This window comes from Lemur catta, chromosome 15 (genome assembly GCF_020740605.2).
Source record: "Lemur catta isolate mLemCat1 chromosome 15, mLemCat1.pri, whole genome shotgun sequence".
Taxonomy (NCBI): domain Eukaryota; kingdom Metazoa; phylum Chordata; class Mammalia; order Primates; family Lemuridae; genus Lemur; species Lemur catta.
In genome coordinates this window covers 14,109,739-14,128,592 of record NC_059142.1, presented here as the reverse complement: position 1 = coordinate 14,128,592, position 18,854 = coordinate 14,109,739, and the positions used below count along the sequence as shown (strand labels likewise).

At 36.7% G+C, this 18,854-nt stretch overlaps 1 protein-coding gene across 6 annotated transcripts in view; it reads left to right on the top strand.

The window, feature by feature from the left end:
* Positions 1–18,854, top strand: part of KIAA0753 (KIAA0753 ortholog) — a 62,004-nt gene that overhangs the window by 16,078 nt on the left and 27,072 nt on the right. For 4 of the 6 annotated variants that reach the window (XM_045526013.1, XM_045526016.1, XM_045526014.1 and 1 more), the window contains 6 exons: positions 1,351–1,457; positions 2,538–2,600; positions 3,020–3,235; positions 5,547–5,757; positions 16,260–16,492; positions 17,596–17,762. In XM_045526013.1, coding sequence (XP_045381969.1) covers positions 1,351–1,457; positions 2,538–2,600; positions 3,020–3,235; positions 5,547–5,757; positions 16,260–16,492; positions 17,596–17,762 — 997 coding nt within the window. Of the gene's footprint in view, positions 1–1,350; positions 1,458–2,273; positions 2,502–2,537; positions 2,601–3,019; positions 3,236–5,546; positions 5,758–13,692; positions 13,709–16,259; positions 16,493–17,595; positions 17,763–18,854 lie in introns of those variants that run through there. The other 2 variants (XM_045526018.1, XM_045526019.1) reach the window with 2 other exon arrangements.

Here is an 18,854-nt window from a genome sequence, read left to right as displayed (position 1 = left end):
CTGCACATTTGTGGGTAGAAGCCACGCTACCAGGGGGATGAAGCCAGGAGGCCCACTGCTCTGGTGATCAGGCCTAACACGGGGACTTTTAGAACAGAGCTTTCAAACTCTCTGTGGGGAAAGCCTGGGTTGGTTTATTTTATTTGTTTAAATTTTCAACATAAATCAATACTTTGTAAACTATAATACAAATGTGACAAAAGTGCCAAATTGTTTTAAAAGCATGTAAATGTATACTTTCACTTTCTGCACTTACCTTGTGGTAGACTAGTAATAGTTTGCAATGGCATCTAGCTGCAGACCATGTTTTCCGTAGCCCTACAGTGCCCATTTGTGCTTCCCAAGTGCTGCTCTGTAGAACAGCTGCATCAGAATCATCTGTAAGGTGAGCAGTTAACCCCCCCACCTCCTCCTCCCGTCTAGGCCAGTTCCCATATATATTCACCCAAGCTTTGAATCTGGATTTTCTCCCCGCTGTGCAACCCAAAGGAGATGGAAGTAATTTGGCCTGTAGGCTCCTATAAGACTGCATCTAGATGTGCGACTCCTGACTACAAATTTTTGCCTGCTTCAAAACAGCCTTATACCTTTTCATTGTTTGATATTTTAATGAGTGCATATTAAACATTTGAACTTATAAAATACACTTATACTAACAAAATGCTGCTTTTCTCTGACATGTATGTTGGAATTTTGTAGGAGAATTTGTATAAACGTCTTTGAAAACCACAGGCCTGAAGGTGTGGCTAGATTGCATCTCCCTCAGGCAGTCTTCCAGAAGTAATTTCTTTGAACCAATCTTTTGAAAATGTGGAGCACCAGTGTGTACAGAATGTGCTTACTGACAAATATATGAAGACTTTCAACATTCAAATAGTTTTAATACTTGCTATCTTAATATGCTAGAGGAAAGACTTCTCTTTTGGATTCAAGATAAGAAAGTGTCAAAATAATCTTGCTAAACAGAAAAATAGGTGATAAAGAGTTTTTGAAAAAAATAGAAAGCACAACAGATTTTGGCTCAATATAAAGAATTTTAATAAAATAGTAAGCGATGCCTCACAGTGAAATAGCTGTCCAGGGGGATTTGGTTCAGGGAATTCCGGCCTGAAGGGAAGCATGTTCAAGTTAATGTCTTCATGTCCTTTCCATCTCTGTGTCAGTACACAGGCACACTCATTGCTGGTTTCTTGGCTGATGAAAAATGAAATTTTCTGTTATGAGAGCCTCACTTTTTTTCTCAATAAAACTAGAGATCTTCGACTTTATTGTTTCTTTAAATAATTGATGTTTTTATAAGTTTTTGTATGTATGGCTTATAAGTCACCTTTGGGGGGGAAATATTTTCAGACAGACTAGAAGAGGCTTTGGATCCAGATGAAGAACGCCGAGTCCGTGTCAGGAGACAGGAGCAAGCTGTTCGTTCTGCTCGAATGCTCTACGTCCTCCAGCAGCAGGTGTGGAAGGCCCAGGGAGAAGTGGGGCAGTCAGCTTTGTGTATTGCTTTCTTAGAGAATTTCTGACTGATTTACTGATTTGTGAGGCTAATTTCCTGAACACATAGACAAATAATTCCTTTCTTTTTGTAATCTACTTTTGTGTGTGTGTATTATATGTATATGGCCGAACTCCTTAAACAGTGGTTCTTGACTTTTTGAGGTCGTAGACTCTTGAGCCCAGACATGCTTGTACAGCACATATTTTTGCTAGGAAGTCAGGTGGATCAGTTACCCTGAAACCCTTGTTCCCAGCTGTGAACCCTAGTCTTAGAGGAAAGGGACTTTGTTAGTTTCCCATCTGTCTCGTGTTAATAATGTACTGGAACCTTAGTAGATAATAAATAATTTGAATCTTTATTAAACCGTAAAGAATGAAAACTATGTTAAATGTCTTTCAGGACATGTTTAGTGCCTGATAAACAGGCATTTACATTCTTCACATTGCAATAGATTTTTAAAAAAATGTTTTTACCTAATGACTTATTTACTAATAAGCTTTTAAGTAATTTCTGGTCACTGACATCCCATGTTGGCTTTAGTAGTTTTTCATTTAAAAGAATATGCCTGAGTTAGATTTTGCTCTGTATTCTTTTGGGGTTCTGTTTCAGTTCTTACTCTACACTGCTGCCACAGAAATTGTTCTAAAACATGACTCTTACCATGTTAGAACTCTGCTTAAAAGATTTCAATGGCTCTCTGTAACTTAGAAGAGGAAAGCTAAATTCTTTAGCATGGCACCTAAGACTTCATGATCCGGTCCTCCTACCTTTCCAGAGTCACCTCCTCCTTCGCTCCTTCATGTTAAATTCCTATTACATTGGGGACCAAGGGATGGAAGGTGAACAGTGTGCTCTATTCACCATCTTGAACTGGAAACCAGTAACTATTTTTTGGGTTCATGAGTGAAGAGCCTTTTCTCATTTGCAAGTGATTTGAATTAATAATGGTTATGTTTGGACAAGACAAGATGTATCCCTTTCTACAAAAAAGATCAGTGGAAAGGTACGAAGTTTTCCTTTTTTTCCCTTTACAAAACAGGTAAAAGAAATCCAGGAAGAATTGGATAAATTGAGTCCACATAAAATTAAACACACTAAGAAGGTATGATGCAATTAAGTTATGATTAACACTGATTTGTAAATTTATAAATTACACTTCCCAGTATTTTGTTAGTATTGCATGTGGGTTCTCTGCACTAATATATTTTCAGTGCTTGTAGAAACCTGTTAATGACAGAGTGAGCACTTCAATATTCTGAATATGGGGTTCCCTTCCAAGGAACAGGTTTTCAAGAATATATTTTTGTTGTTGCCGCTGGTATTAGAAACTGTGAATAGGAAGGAAAAAACTTTGTCATTAGAAAACTTTAAACTTTATAATTCCCTTTACCATGAAAAAGTTTTCATAATAGGAATCACTTTATATAGAAAGGAGATAGACTATAAATATTCTTAAAGGTTGGGTTAGTATTAGGAAGTTCTGAATTTTGAAATAACTTTTCACATCTTGTTTATTGCCAGTCATGGGCAATGTCTAGGCTGGCAGCCGCCCATCGAGGAGCCATTCGGGCCTTACAGATGTTTGTCACTCAGTTTACTGACCGAGGGGAACACCCAGTTCCTACATGGTGTAGGGAGCTGGGCAGCCTTATCCGCCAGCTTTCACTTTGTTCTGCCAAGCTGGATGCCGATCCTTCTGTTCCTGATGTGGTTATAGATATTCTGCAACAAATTGAGGTATGAAATTGACTCCGATTTTTGCTCAAAGTGTATTGGAAGTAATGTTTACTGTTGCCTAGTTTCATGAGGATTTATGCAGAACACAAGACAAAGCTCCTACCTAGTAAATTAAAGCTTTGCAGGGGCAGAAGAAACACTTCATTTTTATTTTATCCTTTTTACAGTCTAGTCTATATTGTATTTCACTTCTTTGAAATTTGGTGACTTGAGTATAAAACATATAACAACTTTAAACCAGGTCCATTAATTAAACAGAATATTCCATTCCCTGACCATGCCATTTAAGGAAGAATTTATTAGCAAAGAAAAGGAAAAGAGTAAAGCACTCTTAAATTAGTGCTTAGATTGGAATAGTAGTGTTTAATCTAGATGGATTTTAGAAAAGAAGAAACACTTAAAGATACAGTATCTGGAAGCAAAGCCTTAAATCTTGTGATGTAACTAGAGACTTCTAGAACTCACAACTGGCATATACTAGTCAGGAATGAATAGTGTTCTTAGTTCTCATTGGTGACAAAGACAATAATAGCAGTATGCTCTTAATTTTATAGTTCTCTGAAGTTTGCACAGTGCTACTGCATAATTTTGCCATTTGATTCTTACTATAGCAGTGTGATTTATAGTTGGTTTTATTACAACTATTTGATAGATTAAGATTTATTTTTTTAAAGAAGCGAAAGTCAGAGAGATGATTCAAAATTACTACTTTTGAGAGCTGGAAATCAATTTCCTATCTTCTGACTCCCATGCCAATACTTATTTCTACTACACCATATGTTATCCACAAATAAAAAGATCATCTTTATGTCAGCATGGCATAGTAAGCTGTTAGCTGTAAAAGAACGACGATGTAGTGGAGAGAATTCTGGACTAAATGACGTGGCAGTTCTACCACTATTAACTAGCTCTTGGTGGTCTCCTAACTCCCCTTCTGTCTTTACAATTCCATTACCCAGCAGATATGTTTGTGATTTGCATTGGTTACCTTTGTCTATATAGAACTCATTATCAGGAATGTTATTGTCAGATACAGACCTCAGGACTTTAAGCAGTATGTCAAGTCATGTGATGCTTTTTAAACTTACTCATAAAAAAACATTTATTGGCCAAAATGATTTCCTTTAGAGGACATAGCTTCGTAATTCTAGAAAGGATCTTGAAAGGCTGCTGTCTAGTTTGTCTCCCACATTTTAAGCATGAGCAAGAGTACATTTACCATATTTCTTAAACAGAATGTTTATTTCCCCTACTTTTGAAAATATTCAATAGTGCAAGACATTTTTCTTTCTTATTGCTGTACTATATCATTTCACAGCTTATTATCTTATTACCTTATTACCATTTGAACTAACCCTCCCTGGCTACGTTCAGTTGTCCTTAATTTGTACTGACCAGATGGAGACGGGGCCCTCACTGCCCAGTAATGAGTGGTTGGGTGCTCAATAGAGGATATGCCTTTTTTAGGAAGGAGGGACACAGATCTTCTACCATAATTGTGGTAGACAAGTAACCAAAGCCACCCGACCTGCTCAATTTCCTTTAGTTTATGAAAATGTATGTTAAATGTAGTATGTTTGCACACTTGAAAGACTATTTGAGTTTATGAGTTTTTGTTGAGAAATAAAATGCTTTTAAAGCATATAGGATAATACTCTGAAGATTATAGTTAATTTCTGAAATGATTATCCTTAATTTTAGGATTTGGATGCCTTTAAAAGTAGTCAAATTCATTATCTCTTTGCTATTGATTTTAGTGAGCTAAACATGTAAAGGAACTCACAGAAATTATTTTCACTAATTAAGTATTCTATATAATAAAATTTTAAAATTAACGTTTTGTTAACCATTAGAGATAGCCATTTAATAACACATTTCTCTGGAGTCCTTATTTTCTGTTTTGTGATTAAAAGCCCTACTTATGTAAGATAAACTAAGAGAGGCCGGGCGCGGTGGCTCACGCCTGTAATCCTAGCTCTGGGAGGCCGAGGCGGGTGGATCGCTCGAGGTCAGGAGTTCGAGACCAGCCTGAGCAAGAGTGAGACCCCGTCTCTACTAAAAATAGAAAGAAATTATCTGGCCAACTAAAAATATATATACAAAAAAATTAGCCGGGCATGGTGGCTCATGCCTGTAGTCCCAGCTACTAGGGAGGCTGAGGCAGTAGGATCACTTAAGCCCAGGAGTCTGAGGTTGCTGTGAGCTAGGCTGATGCCACGGCACTCACTCTAGCCCGGGCAACAAAGTGACACTCTGTCTCAAAAAAAAAAAAAAAAAAAGATAAACTAAGAGAATAATTGTTTCATGGCAGGCTTTGGAATCTCTTCTGGAAAAGAAACTGTCACCCAAAAAGGTGAAGAAATGTTTCAGTGAAATTCAGAATAGATTTCCCATTGGTAGCCAGAGGACCTTAGAGAGATGGCCAAGTACATCACCAAAGAGCAAGAGGAGAGCCTTTGTAGCAAAGGAGACATTTCCATGGGAAATGAGTCGACCTTCAGTGGCAAAGAAACTTCTTGCTGGTATGTGTCTTAAAGTGTTTATTGTGAGATATTTTATTCATTGAAATTATCTGGGCTGTAACAGTTAATGCACTAAGGGGAAAATCAGGGTTTAGAACCTAGTCCACAATAGATGAACTTTAACTGGGATCAGAAAATAGCAACCAAGATGCTTCCTTAGGCTGGAGGCTGGACTATTCTTCTGTGGAGGAGGTCTAGGGAAAGTAAAATTCACTTGTCCTACATGGTAGCATTTGGGCTACCCAAAGTAAATTCCTTATAGACTGGAAGTTAGAACCCTACCTTTTAAAAATTTATTACATTTTAATGATAGATAAATATACACACACACATGCATTTGATTTAAATGTATTTTTTCACATAGGTAATAAATTCTTGTTATTCTAAGGTATGGAATTGTTAGATGATATGGTGTGCACATAAAAACAGATACTGCCAGTGCCCCTTAAAAGTAGGTGTACATTAATGTTTTGATTAACAGTGACATCAATATATATTTCCCCATTCCTCGCCAAGTACTTTATATAATAAAATTTAAAAATTTTTCCAATCTTGGTAGAAAATGATATCTTATTGTTTTTTATTGCATTTTGCTGATTCCTAGTGAGGGTTATCATATCTTCACATATTCCTTAGCCATGTTTATTTCCTCTTCTGTAATTGGCCTGCTCATTTTCTTTCTCCATCTGTCTGCTGGGTTCTAAGTCTTTTGCTTATGGGTGTATAGGAGTTCTTTATATATTTTGTATATATTTTATATATACCTAAAAAGGATCTTAATCTTTTTTTGGTTTACATGTATTGTAAATGTTTCCCCCTGCTTAGTCTTTTATCTTTGAAATTTATTTATGATGTCTTCTCTGATACAGAAAATTTTAGTTTTGTAGGCAAATCATCAATCTTTCTTCATATTTTAATATTTGATAAGGCAGTTCTCCTCTCTTTGTTCTTTTTCAAAATTTTGCTGATGGTCGTTGCTCATCTTCCTGAGGAATTTAGAATGAGCTAGTCAAGTTCCATGAAAAATGCTGTTGGGATTTTGATTGCATTCAGTTTATAATAATTCAAGGAGAAATGATATCTTTATGATATGGAATCTTCCTGTCCATTTATTCATGCCCCTTCTGCATCCCATAGGTTGAATTTTATCATTTTCTGCATGTAGGTTTTATAAGTTCCTTATTAGGCTTATTTCTAGATTTTATATTATAAAAACTATAAGATTTTTATAGCTATTGTGAGTGGGAAATTCTTTTTTATTATGAAATTGGTTATTGCTACTTAAAGGAAAGCTATTGGATTTGTATGTTGCTTTTATATCTGGCACTGTGCTGAACCTCTTTTTGTTATGATACTGTATTTTGTTTATTCTGAGGTCTGCATTTGAACATTTCTGAAATGGGGGTATATTTGTAATTGATGATAACTTACAATTGTAGCATTTTAAAATTATAAACATTTTAAACAACATTTAAAAATTCCTATTGATGTATAAAGTAATGATGTTATGTTAGTTAATTCTTTTGTATTTTTCTAGATAGATGAGATCACCCATCAATAAGTATGGCCAAATCCAGTAAACTAGTTTTCCTTTTAATAAAAATAGAACATACAGGTAAAAAAGTAGAAAAGTATAAATTTACAGCTCAATTAATTACCAGAAGACAAAGGCATTTACGTAACTACTGTCCAAGTAAAGAAATATTAATAGAATATTACTAGCACCTAAGAAATTCCCCTTGTACCCACCCCTTCCAATCTATATCCCTCCCTCTTCCCCAGATGATTATTATTCTGTTTTTTAATGCCATTCTTTGGTTTTGCCTGGTTTGAAACTTTGTAAAAATGAAATTATCCAATAGATATTCTTTTGGGACAGGTTTTTTTTACTTAACACTTTGTGAGATTTATCTATTCTGTTTGTATAGCTGTGATTTATGTTCATTACTATATTGTATTCCACTATATGAGTATATCACAATTTATTGTTTGAATCATTGAGTTATTTTCAGTCTTGGGTGATTATAAAGAAAATCACTATGATTGTTCTTATACATGTCTCTTGGTACATATGTGCATACATTTCTGTTGGGTTATTCCCAAGATTATAATTATTAGGTCATAGGTTATGTGTTTGTTCAACTATAGTAGATAAAGTTTTGTTTTCAAAGCACATTTATCATTTTATATTCCCATGAGCAGTACGTGAGAATAGTTGCTACACATCTTTGTCAGCACTTGTTATTAGTTTTTAAAATTTTAGCCACTTGGTTGGTGTGTAAGTTTATCATTGTGGTTTTAATTTACATTTTCTAAATGATGTGAGTGCTTGTTTATATTTTTATAGGCCATTTTGATGTCTTTTGTGAAGTGCCAGTTCAGATCTCTTGCTGTTCCTCCCTCCCTATTTCCTGTGTCTCTTTCACTCTTTCTCTTTCCTCCTTCCTTCCTTCCTCTTTCTCTCATTTCTTTATTGATTTATATATTTTTTAACAGAAATATTCTGTATGTGGAAACTTTTTCAGTTATATGTGTTATAAATATCTTAGAAATAAGATGTGTCTTGCTTGTCTCAGTGGTTGTCTTTTGGTGAACAGAATTCTTAATTTCACAGTAGTTCAATTAGTCTTTTCCTGTATTGTTTTCATTTTGTTTTATTTTTGTTTTTGTATCCTAAGAAGCTTTTCCCTATGCCAAGGTTAAGAAAATTTTTTTAATGTTATTTCCTAGAAAATTTCATTTTCTTCCAGATGAGTATCCAGTTGACCTAGCACTATTTGTTGAAAAGATTATTCTTTCCCCAAAGTGACAAGCAGTGCCAATTTCGTTATAAATCAAGTGTCCACATATGTATGGGTCAGTTTCTGGACACTGTATTATGCCAGTGCTATGCTCTTTAATTATCCTAAGTCTTAATATCCAGTTAAACAGCTTTTCCCTCCAGAATGTCTTGGCTAATCTTGACCTTCGCTATTTACATAGAAATTTTGAAATCAGAATTCATCAGTTTCCACTAAACCTCCACCTACTTCCACTTCCTCCAAAAAAACAAAAAACAACCAGAGAATTGATATCTTTACAATATTAAATTCCACAATCCACCAGCAGGGTATATCTCTCCATTTATTTAGGTTAGCTTTAAATACTCTCAGTAATTTTTATATATATGTGTGCGTGTGTGTGTGTGTGTGTGTGTGTGTGTGTAATATATACACACACACATTTATTTATGCGTGTGTAGTGTTGTTCATCCCTTATTAGATTTACTCCTTGGTTTTGGTATTTTTAATGCTCTTGTAAATTTTTTTTAAAAATTTAATTGCCAATGTTTATTGGAGATCTATAAATATATAATTGATATTGATTTTTATGTTCTGACCTTATATCCAGCAATCTTGCTAAAACTCATTTATTTCTGATAAGATTATTTTTGTTTTGCTATGTATACAATATTATCTGTACATAACTACTGCTTTATTTCCCTCTTTACAATCTTAATCTTTTTATTTCTTTTTCCTCAATAGTTTTCTGGTTTTGTTTACTTGATCTGTAGATGACTGGTATAAAGATATGTTAAAGTCTCTTGTGGTACTTGAGACTTTCTTAATTTCTCATTACATTTCTGTTAATTTTTTCTTTGTATGTTTTGAAATTGTGTTAGTAGAAGCATAATAGTTCCTGACTATTAAATCTTTTTGGGTGGATTTTAAATTTTGGTTTTCTGTTTTTGTTTTTGTTTTTTTAGAGGCAAGGTCTCACTCTGTTGCCCAGGCTGGAGTACAGTGGCACAAGCATAGCTCAGTATAACCTTGAACTCCTGGACTCAAGTGATCCTCCCACATCAACCTCCCAAGTGGCTAGGATTATAGGTGCATGACACCATACCCAACTAATTTTTAAATTTTTTTGTAGAGACAGAATTTGACTATGTTGCTCAGGCTGGTCCCAAACTCCTGGCCTCAATTGATTCTCCTGCATCGGCCTCCCAAAGCACTGAGCTTAAAGGCATGAGCTACCATGTCTGGCCTGTATGTTGTTATTATTAAATATCTCTCTTTATCTCGTTTAAGGTCATTCACTTGGCTTATGTTTTGTCTGATATTAATATTGCTTCATCTACTTAACTTATTTGGTGTTTTCCTGGAATAACATTTTTCATCCCTTTATAGTCAGTCTTTCTTTGCTTTTTTATTTTAAGAGTGTCTCTTCTAAGCAGTTTATTATTGGTGTTTTTAACCCTGTTTTGGAGCTCTATATTTAACCTACTTACATTTACTGAGATTAATGACATATTTGAACTTTTTTCTACCTTATTTTATATTTTTCATTTGCCAAAGTTTTTTTTTCTTTGTTGTAATTTACGATATTAACCAAGATTTTCCTGTTTTATTTTTTCCTCTGTTGATTTGAAAGTTATCTATCAGTCTAGAATTTGGTTGATTTCTATCTCAATCTGCCACTGTTCTGTGGAACCTTAATAGCTTAGTGCTCCACCTCTAACACGAGTGTAACTGCGAGAGACAGGGAGAACCAAACTGTCTTTCCTACTCTCACTCACTCAACACTCTCAGTACTTCACTTCTGACACCAGATGTATGGTTTTTTTTTCACTGCATAAGCACTTCTCCAGTAGCTACTAACTGGGGGTCCTATAATTCAATTCAATTCTGACACTGTCTACCTGGGATTAGAATCAGATCCCACAGGTTGAGACTCAATCCTATACGACTGCCCCCACTTCAGACACCAATTACAAGTCCCTGGTTGTGACCCGTGCTTCTGACTGAGCAGCTGTAAATCAGGGTTCCCATTGCTAAGATGGCTGATAGAACTCAGGGGAATGTTCACCCCTTTTTAATAAAGAATATTACAAAGGATACAGGTGAACAAACAGATGGAAGAGATGTGAGATGCATAGGGCAAGGTATGTGGGAAGGGATTTGGAGCTTCCATGCCTTCTCCAGGTGCTCCACCTTCCAAGAACCTCAATGTGTTCAGCAACCCAGGAGCCCTCCAAAACCTGTATTTCAGGGATTTTTATGGAGGCTTCATCATGTAGGCACGATCAATTATTAACTCAGTCTCTAGCCCCTTGGCCCCTCCAAGGGTAGAGCTGAAAGTCCCAAGCTTCTAATTATGGCTTGGTTTTTCTGATGACCAGCCCCCATCTAGGAGCCCACCAAGAGTCACCTCATTAGAACAAAAGATGCTTCTGTCACCCAGGAAATTCTAGGGGATTGGGAGCCCTATGTCAGGAATTGGAGTTAAAGACCAAATATTAGAACATACAATGCTCCTAGCACCCCTGTGGCTCAGGAAATTATAAGGGTTTTAGAAGCTCTATGCCAGAAACTGGGGGAGAGACCAAATATATGTTTTTTATTATATTATAATATCACAATAACAAAAGCTAATTTACTCAGTTACCATTAGATAGTTGTTCACTATAATGGGATGTTATTTCTCTTTCGTTGGTAGGCACGTAGAATTAACATAGTGTCTGCCTTTGAATCAGAAGTCTGCCTTTGCCAGCCTTTCCCTTGAGAACAGGTGTCATGTCTGTTTGTCTTTATATCCTCTGTGACTACCTGGCATCTGGCACACAGTTAGGCACTTAAGTATTTGTTAAAAGACTCTGTGAAGAAGTGTATTTGAATAAGAAGAGACTTGTGAGCGGCAAATCACAGTCACTTGAGTTCTAGGTTCTGGGATGCTCCCTTCTGATACGTTGCAGGGAATACAGAGACCATTCATTCCAGGCCTGCACACAGAGATGTGATTCCTAAAAGAGTGAGAAGATTAGGAGTGCCCACCAACCTACTGGTGAAAAGTGAGGAGGACTGGCTTCAGAGAGAAGTTGGGAAACCTGCTAATCTAAAACTCATTATAGGAACAAATGTAGGAAAGCCAGGAGACAAATGTGGAAAGCCAAGAAGACTAGATTCTAGTCCCAGCTTTGCCAGTTTGTGATCCTAAGTTGACTTAATCTCTCCGAAACTTAATTTTTTCATCTATAAAATGGGGAGGTTAGTCCTTGTCTTATGTGACTGACTTAGTTGTTACAAATAGTAAATTAGGTAATTACTAAATGCTACAAAAATGTAAGGTGGTATTGTTAGTTCATAACAATAGCCTCAAGTTATTAAGAAAAGGCTAGTCATATGAGGCATATTCTAACTAAGAAAAATCTTTGGTGGCCATTTCACAGTGAGTTTTGGGTCATAAAAAAGTAAGGTTTAGTTCTCAGGAAAATACGTTTATGTGGAATAGCTCCTTAGTCCCTCACAGGGCAAAATGAATGGTTCTAGCCTGGGACTGAAAGTCAGAAGGCTTGGCTCTGCCACTACTCTCCGTGTGACCTTGAGGAAGACACTTAAGGACGTGGCAGCCTTCTTATTTATTTTTGTTGTTTTTTCTATATGATCTGGATTTCAGAAGGTTACATTTTTCTGTTTGTTTTAGATATCATATCACTCTGCCTAATTCTTGCACTCTGATTTCTTAAGCTCTTCTCTTCCCCATCCACCCCTAAAAAATTGTCATGGGGAGCCACTGGGTGGAAAACTCTCTCTGTGCCCTCTTCGTTTGGGATATATGCTTGAGCCTGATTTGATCAGCTGCCTTGTGATTTACATAATTGTTGGCTGGTGCAATGGTTTAGCGGCTTCCGAAATGTTCTTTCGATGGTTGATTGCATTAGTATAACTTGTCAGCTGTAAGGATGGTGGCGCCCTTCCCACCACCAGCAGTGTCCTCAAACTCACTCCTGAAACTTATATTGCATTTACATGCTGATTTATGCAAATCCTAAGTGAAAAGGTATCAGGACCTAGAGTCAGAGTTGCTTTGATATATCTAAACTTGGGAGTTAATAAATAAATTACAGACTGAGGATTCAGTTTTACTATTCTTCTCTTCCAATTTATATTTCCTTACTCTGTAACTTCTATAGCTTTGAAAAGTACCCAGTTAAAGTAGACAATGCAGGGTAATCTGACCCTTGACTTAACTGCTGTTGAAGTAGTATAAATTAAATATACAGAAAGGAATGAAAAGAATAAACATTGTGTATCTGCTACTTAGATTTAACAAATATTAACATTCTTGCTTTATTTGCAAGAAATTTTTTTTAGAAATAAAGTACAGCACAGGTTAAGTATCCCTCATCTGAAACTTTGGAATCTGAAAGGCTTCAATAAGCATTTCCCTAGAACGTAATTTCTGCACTCTAAAAGTTTCAGATTTTGAAGCATTTCAGATTTGGGGTGCTCATCCTGTTCCCCTTATCTGTGCGGAATACATTCCAAGATCCCCAGTGGATGCCTGAAATCAAGGATAGTGCTGAACCTAATGCCATCATTTATAATACGTTTTGTTCATGTCTTCCACCCACAAATTGAATGCCTTTTCCATCTTAAATAAGCATTTATCACATACTATGGCTGTAAGTTTTGCAGTGTGAGGTGTGACAGCAAAACTCGCGTAAATCTCTTTTTCCCTCTTCACAATTTCACAAACAGAAGATTCTTTCTTACCGTAGATCTTAGCAACCTCAGCATTTGATTTTTTTTCTTTCCTTTTCACTTAAAGAAGGCACTTTCCAGCTTCTTTGGCAGATCTAAAGTGCCAGATCACTACCCTTACACTTTGGAGCCATTATTAAGTCAAATAAGGGTTACTTGAACACAAGCACTAAGATACCACGACAGTTGATCTGATCACTGAGATGACTACTAAGTGACTAAGGGGCGGGGAGCATGTACAGCTGGATACACAATTTAAAACTTAGGAATTGTTTATTTTTGGAATTTTCCATTTAACATTTTCAGACCCATGGCTGATGACGGGTAACTGAAACTGCGGAAAGGGAAGCCATGGATAAGGGGGAGCTCCTGACAGGTGCAGTTGAAGTCTTTCTCCTCATTCCATTCCCCTCCCTTCCTCAGTATAGGTAACAATTGTTATTATTACTTAATAGACCTGTTCTACTTTGATATTTGTACTGCTTATGTGTTTATCCATAAACTGTATAAAGTGTTGTTTTATGTATTAATAAATGATATCTTCCAGTATTCATCATTTTGTAGTTTGCTTCCCCCCATTATGTTTGTAAGATTTGTTCGTATTGATACTTGAATTCACTTTATTAATTTACCTGTTATGTAAGTTTCCCTTGTATGAATATACCTTAGTTTATTCTTCAGTTCTTCTTATTCATGGGTATTTGGGTGTTCCTTGTTTTTTGCTTTTATAAACAGAGTTGAAGTGAAGTGAATGTCCACGTACCCATGTGAGAGTTCCTCTAGGCTGCGTATATACCTAGGAGTGAAATTGCTGGGTTGCAGTGTGTGCGAATCTTCAAGTTTACTAGAGCAATCAAGTTGTTCTCCAAAGTAGTTGGGCCAATTTACTCCTGCACTAGTAGTTTGTGAGAGTACTTGTTTTTCCGCATCTTTTGGTGGGTATGAAATGGTATCTCATTGTTTGAATATTTCTGATGACTATTGAAGTTGATCGTCTTTTCATATTTTTATTGGTAATTCAGATTATCTGTCTCAATTTCCAGTTTATATCCTTTGCCTGTTTGTTTGATTGATTATTTTTCTTATAGTGTTGTAGAAGTTCTTTATATAGTCTAGATATTAGTCCTATGTTAATTATGAGCATTACAGATAATCTGCTTTCAAACTTTGGCTTATCTGCTGACTTTGTGGTGTCTTTTTGTCAAATGGAAGTTTTCGTTTAGTGTAATTAAATTCAAATATGGGCTGGGCGTGGTGGCTCACGCCTGTAATCCTAGCACTCTGGGAGGCTGAGGCGGGAGGATCGTTTGAGCTCAGGAGTTCGAGACCAGCCGGAGCAAGAGTCAGACCCCGTCTCTACTAAAAATAGAAAGAAATTATATGGGCATCTAAAAATATATATAGAAAAAAATTAGCCGGGCATAGTGGCACATGCCTGTAGTCCCAGCTACTCGGAGGCTGAGGCAGGAGGATCGCTTGAGCCCAGGAGTTGGAGGTTGCTGTGAGCTAGGCTGACGCCACGGCACTCTAGCCAGGGCAACAGAATGAGACTCTGTCTCAAAAAAAAAAAAAAAATTCAAATATGTCAGTATTATATTTGACCTTAAGGAAGTCTTTTCTGCCCTGATGTCATACTGATAGTCTCCTGTATTTTCTTCTTAAAGCTTTAGAGTTTTCTTTCTACATTTAGGTCTTCATTCTTTTAGAATTTAGGTGTTCAGTGTGAGGCAAAGATTTAGTTTTCTTTTTCTATCTGTGGATACCAGTAGTCTGAGCACTGTGTTTTGAACAGTCCGGTTCACACTCACTGATTTGTCATGCCAGCTTTGTTACATCACCCTGTTCAGTGATTTCTGCCTGTCCCACCATCACTCCCACTCTGCCTTGATCTTACAGTTTTATCACTAAGACTTTATCTCCAGTAGAGTAAGACTCCTGCCTCCTCCCCACTTCCCACTGTTGTTCTTAAAAATTACTTGGGCTATTCTTGGGGTTTTACTCTTCATATGAATTTTAGGATCAACCTGTTTTAGATCCATACACAAAAAAAAATCTGTTGAGATTTTTTAAATTGAATATGCATTTTAAATTGTAGATTACTTTGGGGAGGATTGATATCTTTATAAGCTGTTCATTCATGAAACAATTTTTACAGATTTTCTTTCATGTTCTTTACCTTTTAACTTTTTCTGTGAAAATCTTATACATCTTTTATTAGATTTCTTACCAAGTACCTTATAGGTTTTTTTTGCCAATGTTAATGAGATTTTTTTCTCTTATATTTTTAATTAGTTATTTTTATATGTGGGGTCAATACTGATTTTTGTGAGTTTATCTTCTTATATCCAGAAACCTTGCTGACCCCTCTTCTTAGTTATAATAGTTTGTCTGTAGATTCTCTTGGGCTTTCTCTACAGACCCTTATCTCATCTTCAAATAAAGATAGTTTTATTTCCTTTCCTATTGCAGGTTGAATGTCATGTATGGAATTCAGACTTTATTCTGTATCAAATTAGGAGCCGTTGAAGGCTTTGCATAGAGAAGCAACATTTAAATATTTACATTTTAGAAAAACAATTTTGGTAGCCAGATGACGATATGAATATAAAAGCAAGGAATCAGTTAGGAGACGGTATTATTATGGTCACAAGATACTGCAAACATGACCTTGGATAGTAGCAGAAGGGAAGGAAGGGCAGAGATAAGTTTAAGACATATTTCAGAATTAGGATCAAAGGGACCAGGTAAATGAGTAAATATGGGAGCTAAGATTCAGGAGTCAACCATGACACCGTGGTTTCAGCTTATATAACTGTAGTGGTATTCGTAAGAGGAGGAGCAAGTTTAGCAACAAAACACCTGGTTTCTCAACAGGAGTAGGATAGATATGTGGAGCTTATCTGTATATAGATAATCATTCTCAGTGATTTGATTTGAGCAGCATTTCCCTCAGTTTGTCCTTCTGAAATCTCCATGTAGATAAGTGTGAGCCTGATGCAGAGCTTCCAGTGACCCAGAGGTTGGAGAGTGAGCTTGATTTATTAGATGCGGATATCCTTCCAGAAGAAGCCCCACTTATTCTAGACCAAAGTGCAAGCTTCAAAGATGAGGCAATAGCCCCGGCAAAAACAAAAGCAGTGAAAAAGAAGCCTGTGACTGAGAATGTGCCATTTAGGAAGAAAGACACTCTGGCGCCAGCGAGACTACAGCAAGTATGAAATCATTTCTTTCTTTGGGCCAATTTATATTAATCTGACATTGTCCAAGATCACACAAGCTAGTGTGCAGTGGAGCCAGGATTTGAGTTCTCAGGCAGTTGAATGCTAGAACCCTTGTGTCTAACTGTCTAAGCTGACTGAACATAGCTCTCGGTTGTTTTTATATTTTAACAAAAAATAAAAAGTTTTAATATTGTTACTAGAACAGAGCATTCTCTCATGTCCTGGTTCAGTAAGATCCTAACTAATTTGATACCAAGATCCTAATTGGGCAGGCTATTTTAAAATTAAATTTTTTTATGCTTCTGACTTGGAAATGTAAGATTTGAGGGGGTTAAGATTTGGTTTCTGCTAAAGGTAAATATTGATCAATAATGATCACTGAGTATTAACAGACATTCTGGGGTAAGTGCTTTCTCAGATGGCTTTCAGAGGCAGCTGGGTAGTTAGAACTTGCTTGAAACTACGTTCATTTTAAGCTTCTGTTTGAAACTTAACTTAAGGCCCTACGAGTGTAAAACTGGCCAGAAGACCACCTCCCGGTCTGAATGCCCTTATTGTAGTTACTGCCATTTGCTAGTGCTGTCCAAAGGCTTTTGTAGCAAATCTATACCTTGTCAGGTGGACTCAGAAAAAGGAGATTCAGCAGTTATCACCAGTTACTGACTTTATTCCTTCCCAAACAAACTCTTACGGGGGTCATTGGGAAGTCAGGATTGAACCTGTGAGAATTCAGCTTGGTGCTAAGAATTTAGCTTGGTAGCAAATTTACCTCTAAAGAATATGGTCTAAAAAATTTTTGGTTTAATTAGGAAAAAATTATAAATAAATAAAAGCATATTTTATATATAGTTTATATAAGTGGCAAAGCCAGGGATTTCAATTCTACATCCTTCACCCCCACCCCTTGCCAAGGTTGCTTCAGCATAATATATACCTTCCCCCAAATTTCTCCCGTAGTGCTTTCTACTTAGGTTTTACTGGATGGGTGCATGTGTAGCATGGAGACACTTGGAGCTTCAGTGGGTCAAAGATTGAAACCAGAGTTTCTTTGGTATTCATTTGGCTTTATAATTTGTACTTTATATCTCTTACAGGGATTCCACAAAGCTGAAAGAAGTAAACCAACCCAACCTCACAGTAAAAGCAGGTTGCAACAGACAACAGTCTCGTCCAGGTTAAAAATGAACCGACAGCCTGTGAAAGACCACAGGGCTCCGTGGATACCTCCAAACCCCACGTCACCACCGGCATCTCCTAAATGGTATGTAAAAATTCAAGGGACTATTTGGGTATGTGATTTTATTTTTCCTCCACAGATGAAAGGTGACTGTAGCTTAGAGCAAATGAAGTAGCAGCCTTAATCCTCCCTGTTAAGAAGAAATGCTCTTTTGGGTGAGTAAATCCATGAGAAGTTTTTGTCTAGAAGCCTTTTGCTTCCTTTTGCTCCCTGACTATGTGGTTAGCATAACCTCCTGTGGGCCAGCCCAGCCTAGTGGACATGTGTCGTCATATGGAGGATGGTGGACTTCCCTTTCCTTGTCTCTTCCCACAACAGATTCTAGTTATTTGAGGGCAGGACTGTTTGTCATTCTTACACTTGAATGTCCAGTGCCTGGCACATAGTAGGCATTCAGTAAATCTTTGCTGAAGGAATAAATATTTTTAAATAATTCTAATTCCAAGTCAAGATAATTATAAAGTATAAAACCATATGGATTTTGTCAACAGTCTTAACTGCCGGGGACAGTTAGGATAATGCCGACATTACTGTCTTGTCACTTTCATTCACAGCACATGGAAAATGAGTTGTCATTCCACAGGGCTAGAAAGAAGGGGAGCAGGGTTGAGTTAGGTGCAAATAGTCTTTTGGGGAAATGGTTCAAAGGTAAGGGGAGCCTGTTTGCCATGGGACAGTAGTTCTTGAAAAAACAGTTGAAAGAACAAGGAGGAGATGGAACAGAAAAAAGAGGGAAGCATAAAGCAGTAACATGAAGGGAGGACAAGGGAGAGGCTCTGCCTGTGGAGCTGTGAGAAGTCAGGGCGAGCAGCCTGGTAGAAGAGATGCCCCTAAGATTCTGAATGACTCTGAAGGAGTGGTTGTGTCCATCCATCAGCCCTCATTTTAAAGTTGCAGAAATAATGTTTAGAGGATTTAATGTCTTGCTCATGTAACAGAGCTGGGGCCAAAATTAAGTCTTCTGATTTCATAATGTGCTTTTTTGTTTTTATTATTCTGTTCTGTTTTCTGTATTTTTGTATATAAGTATTAATACAGAGTTGTGCATTGAGTTAGTAAGCTCATAAAAACATCCATTGGTTGAAGTTTGTATTGCAAACCAAATATATGGTGGAC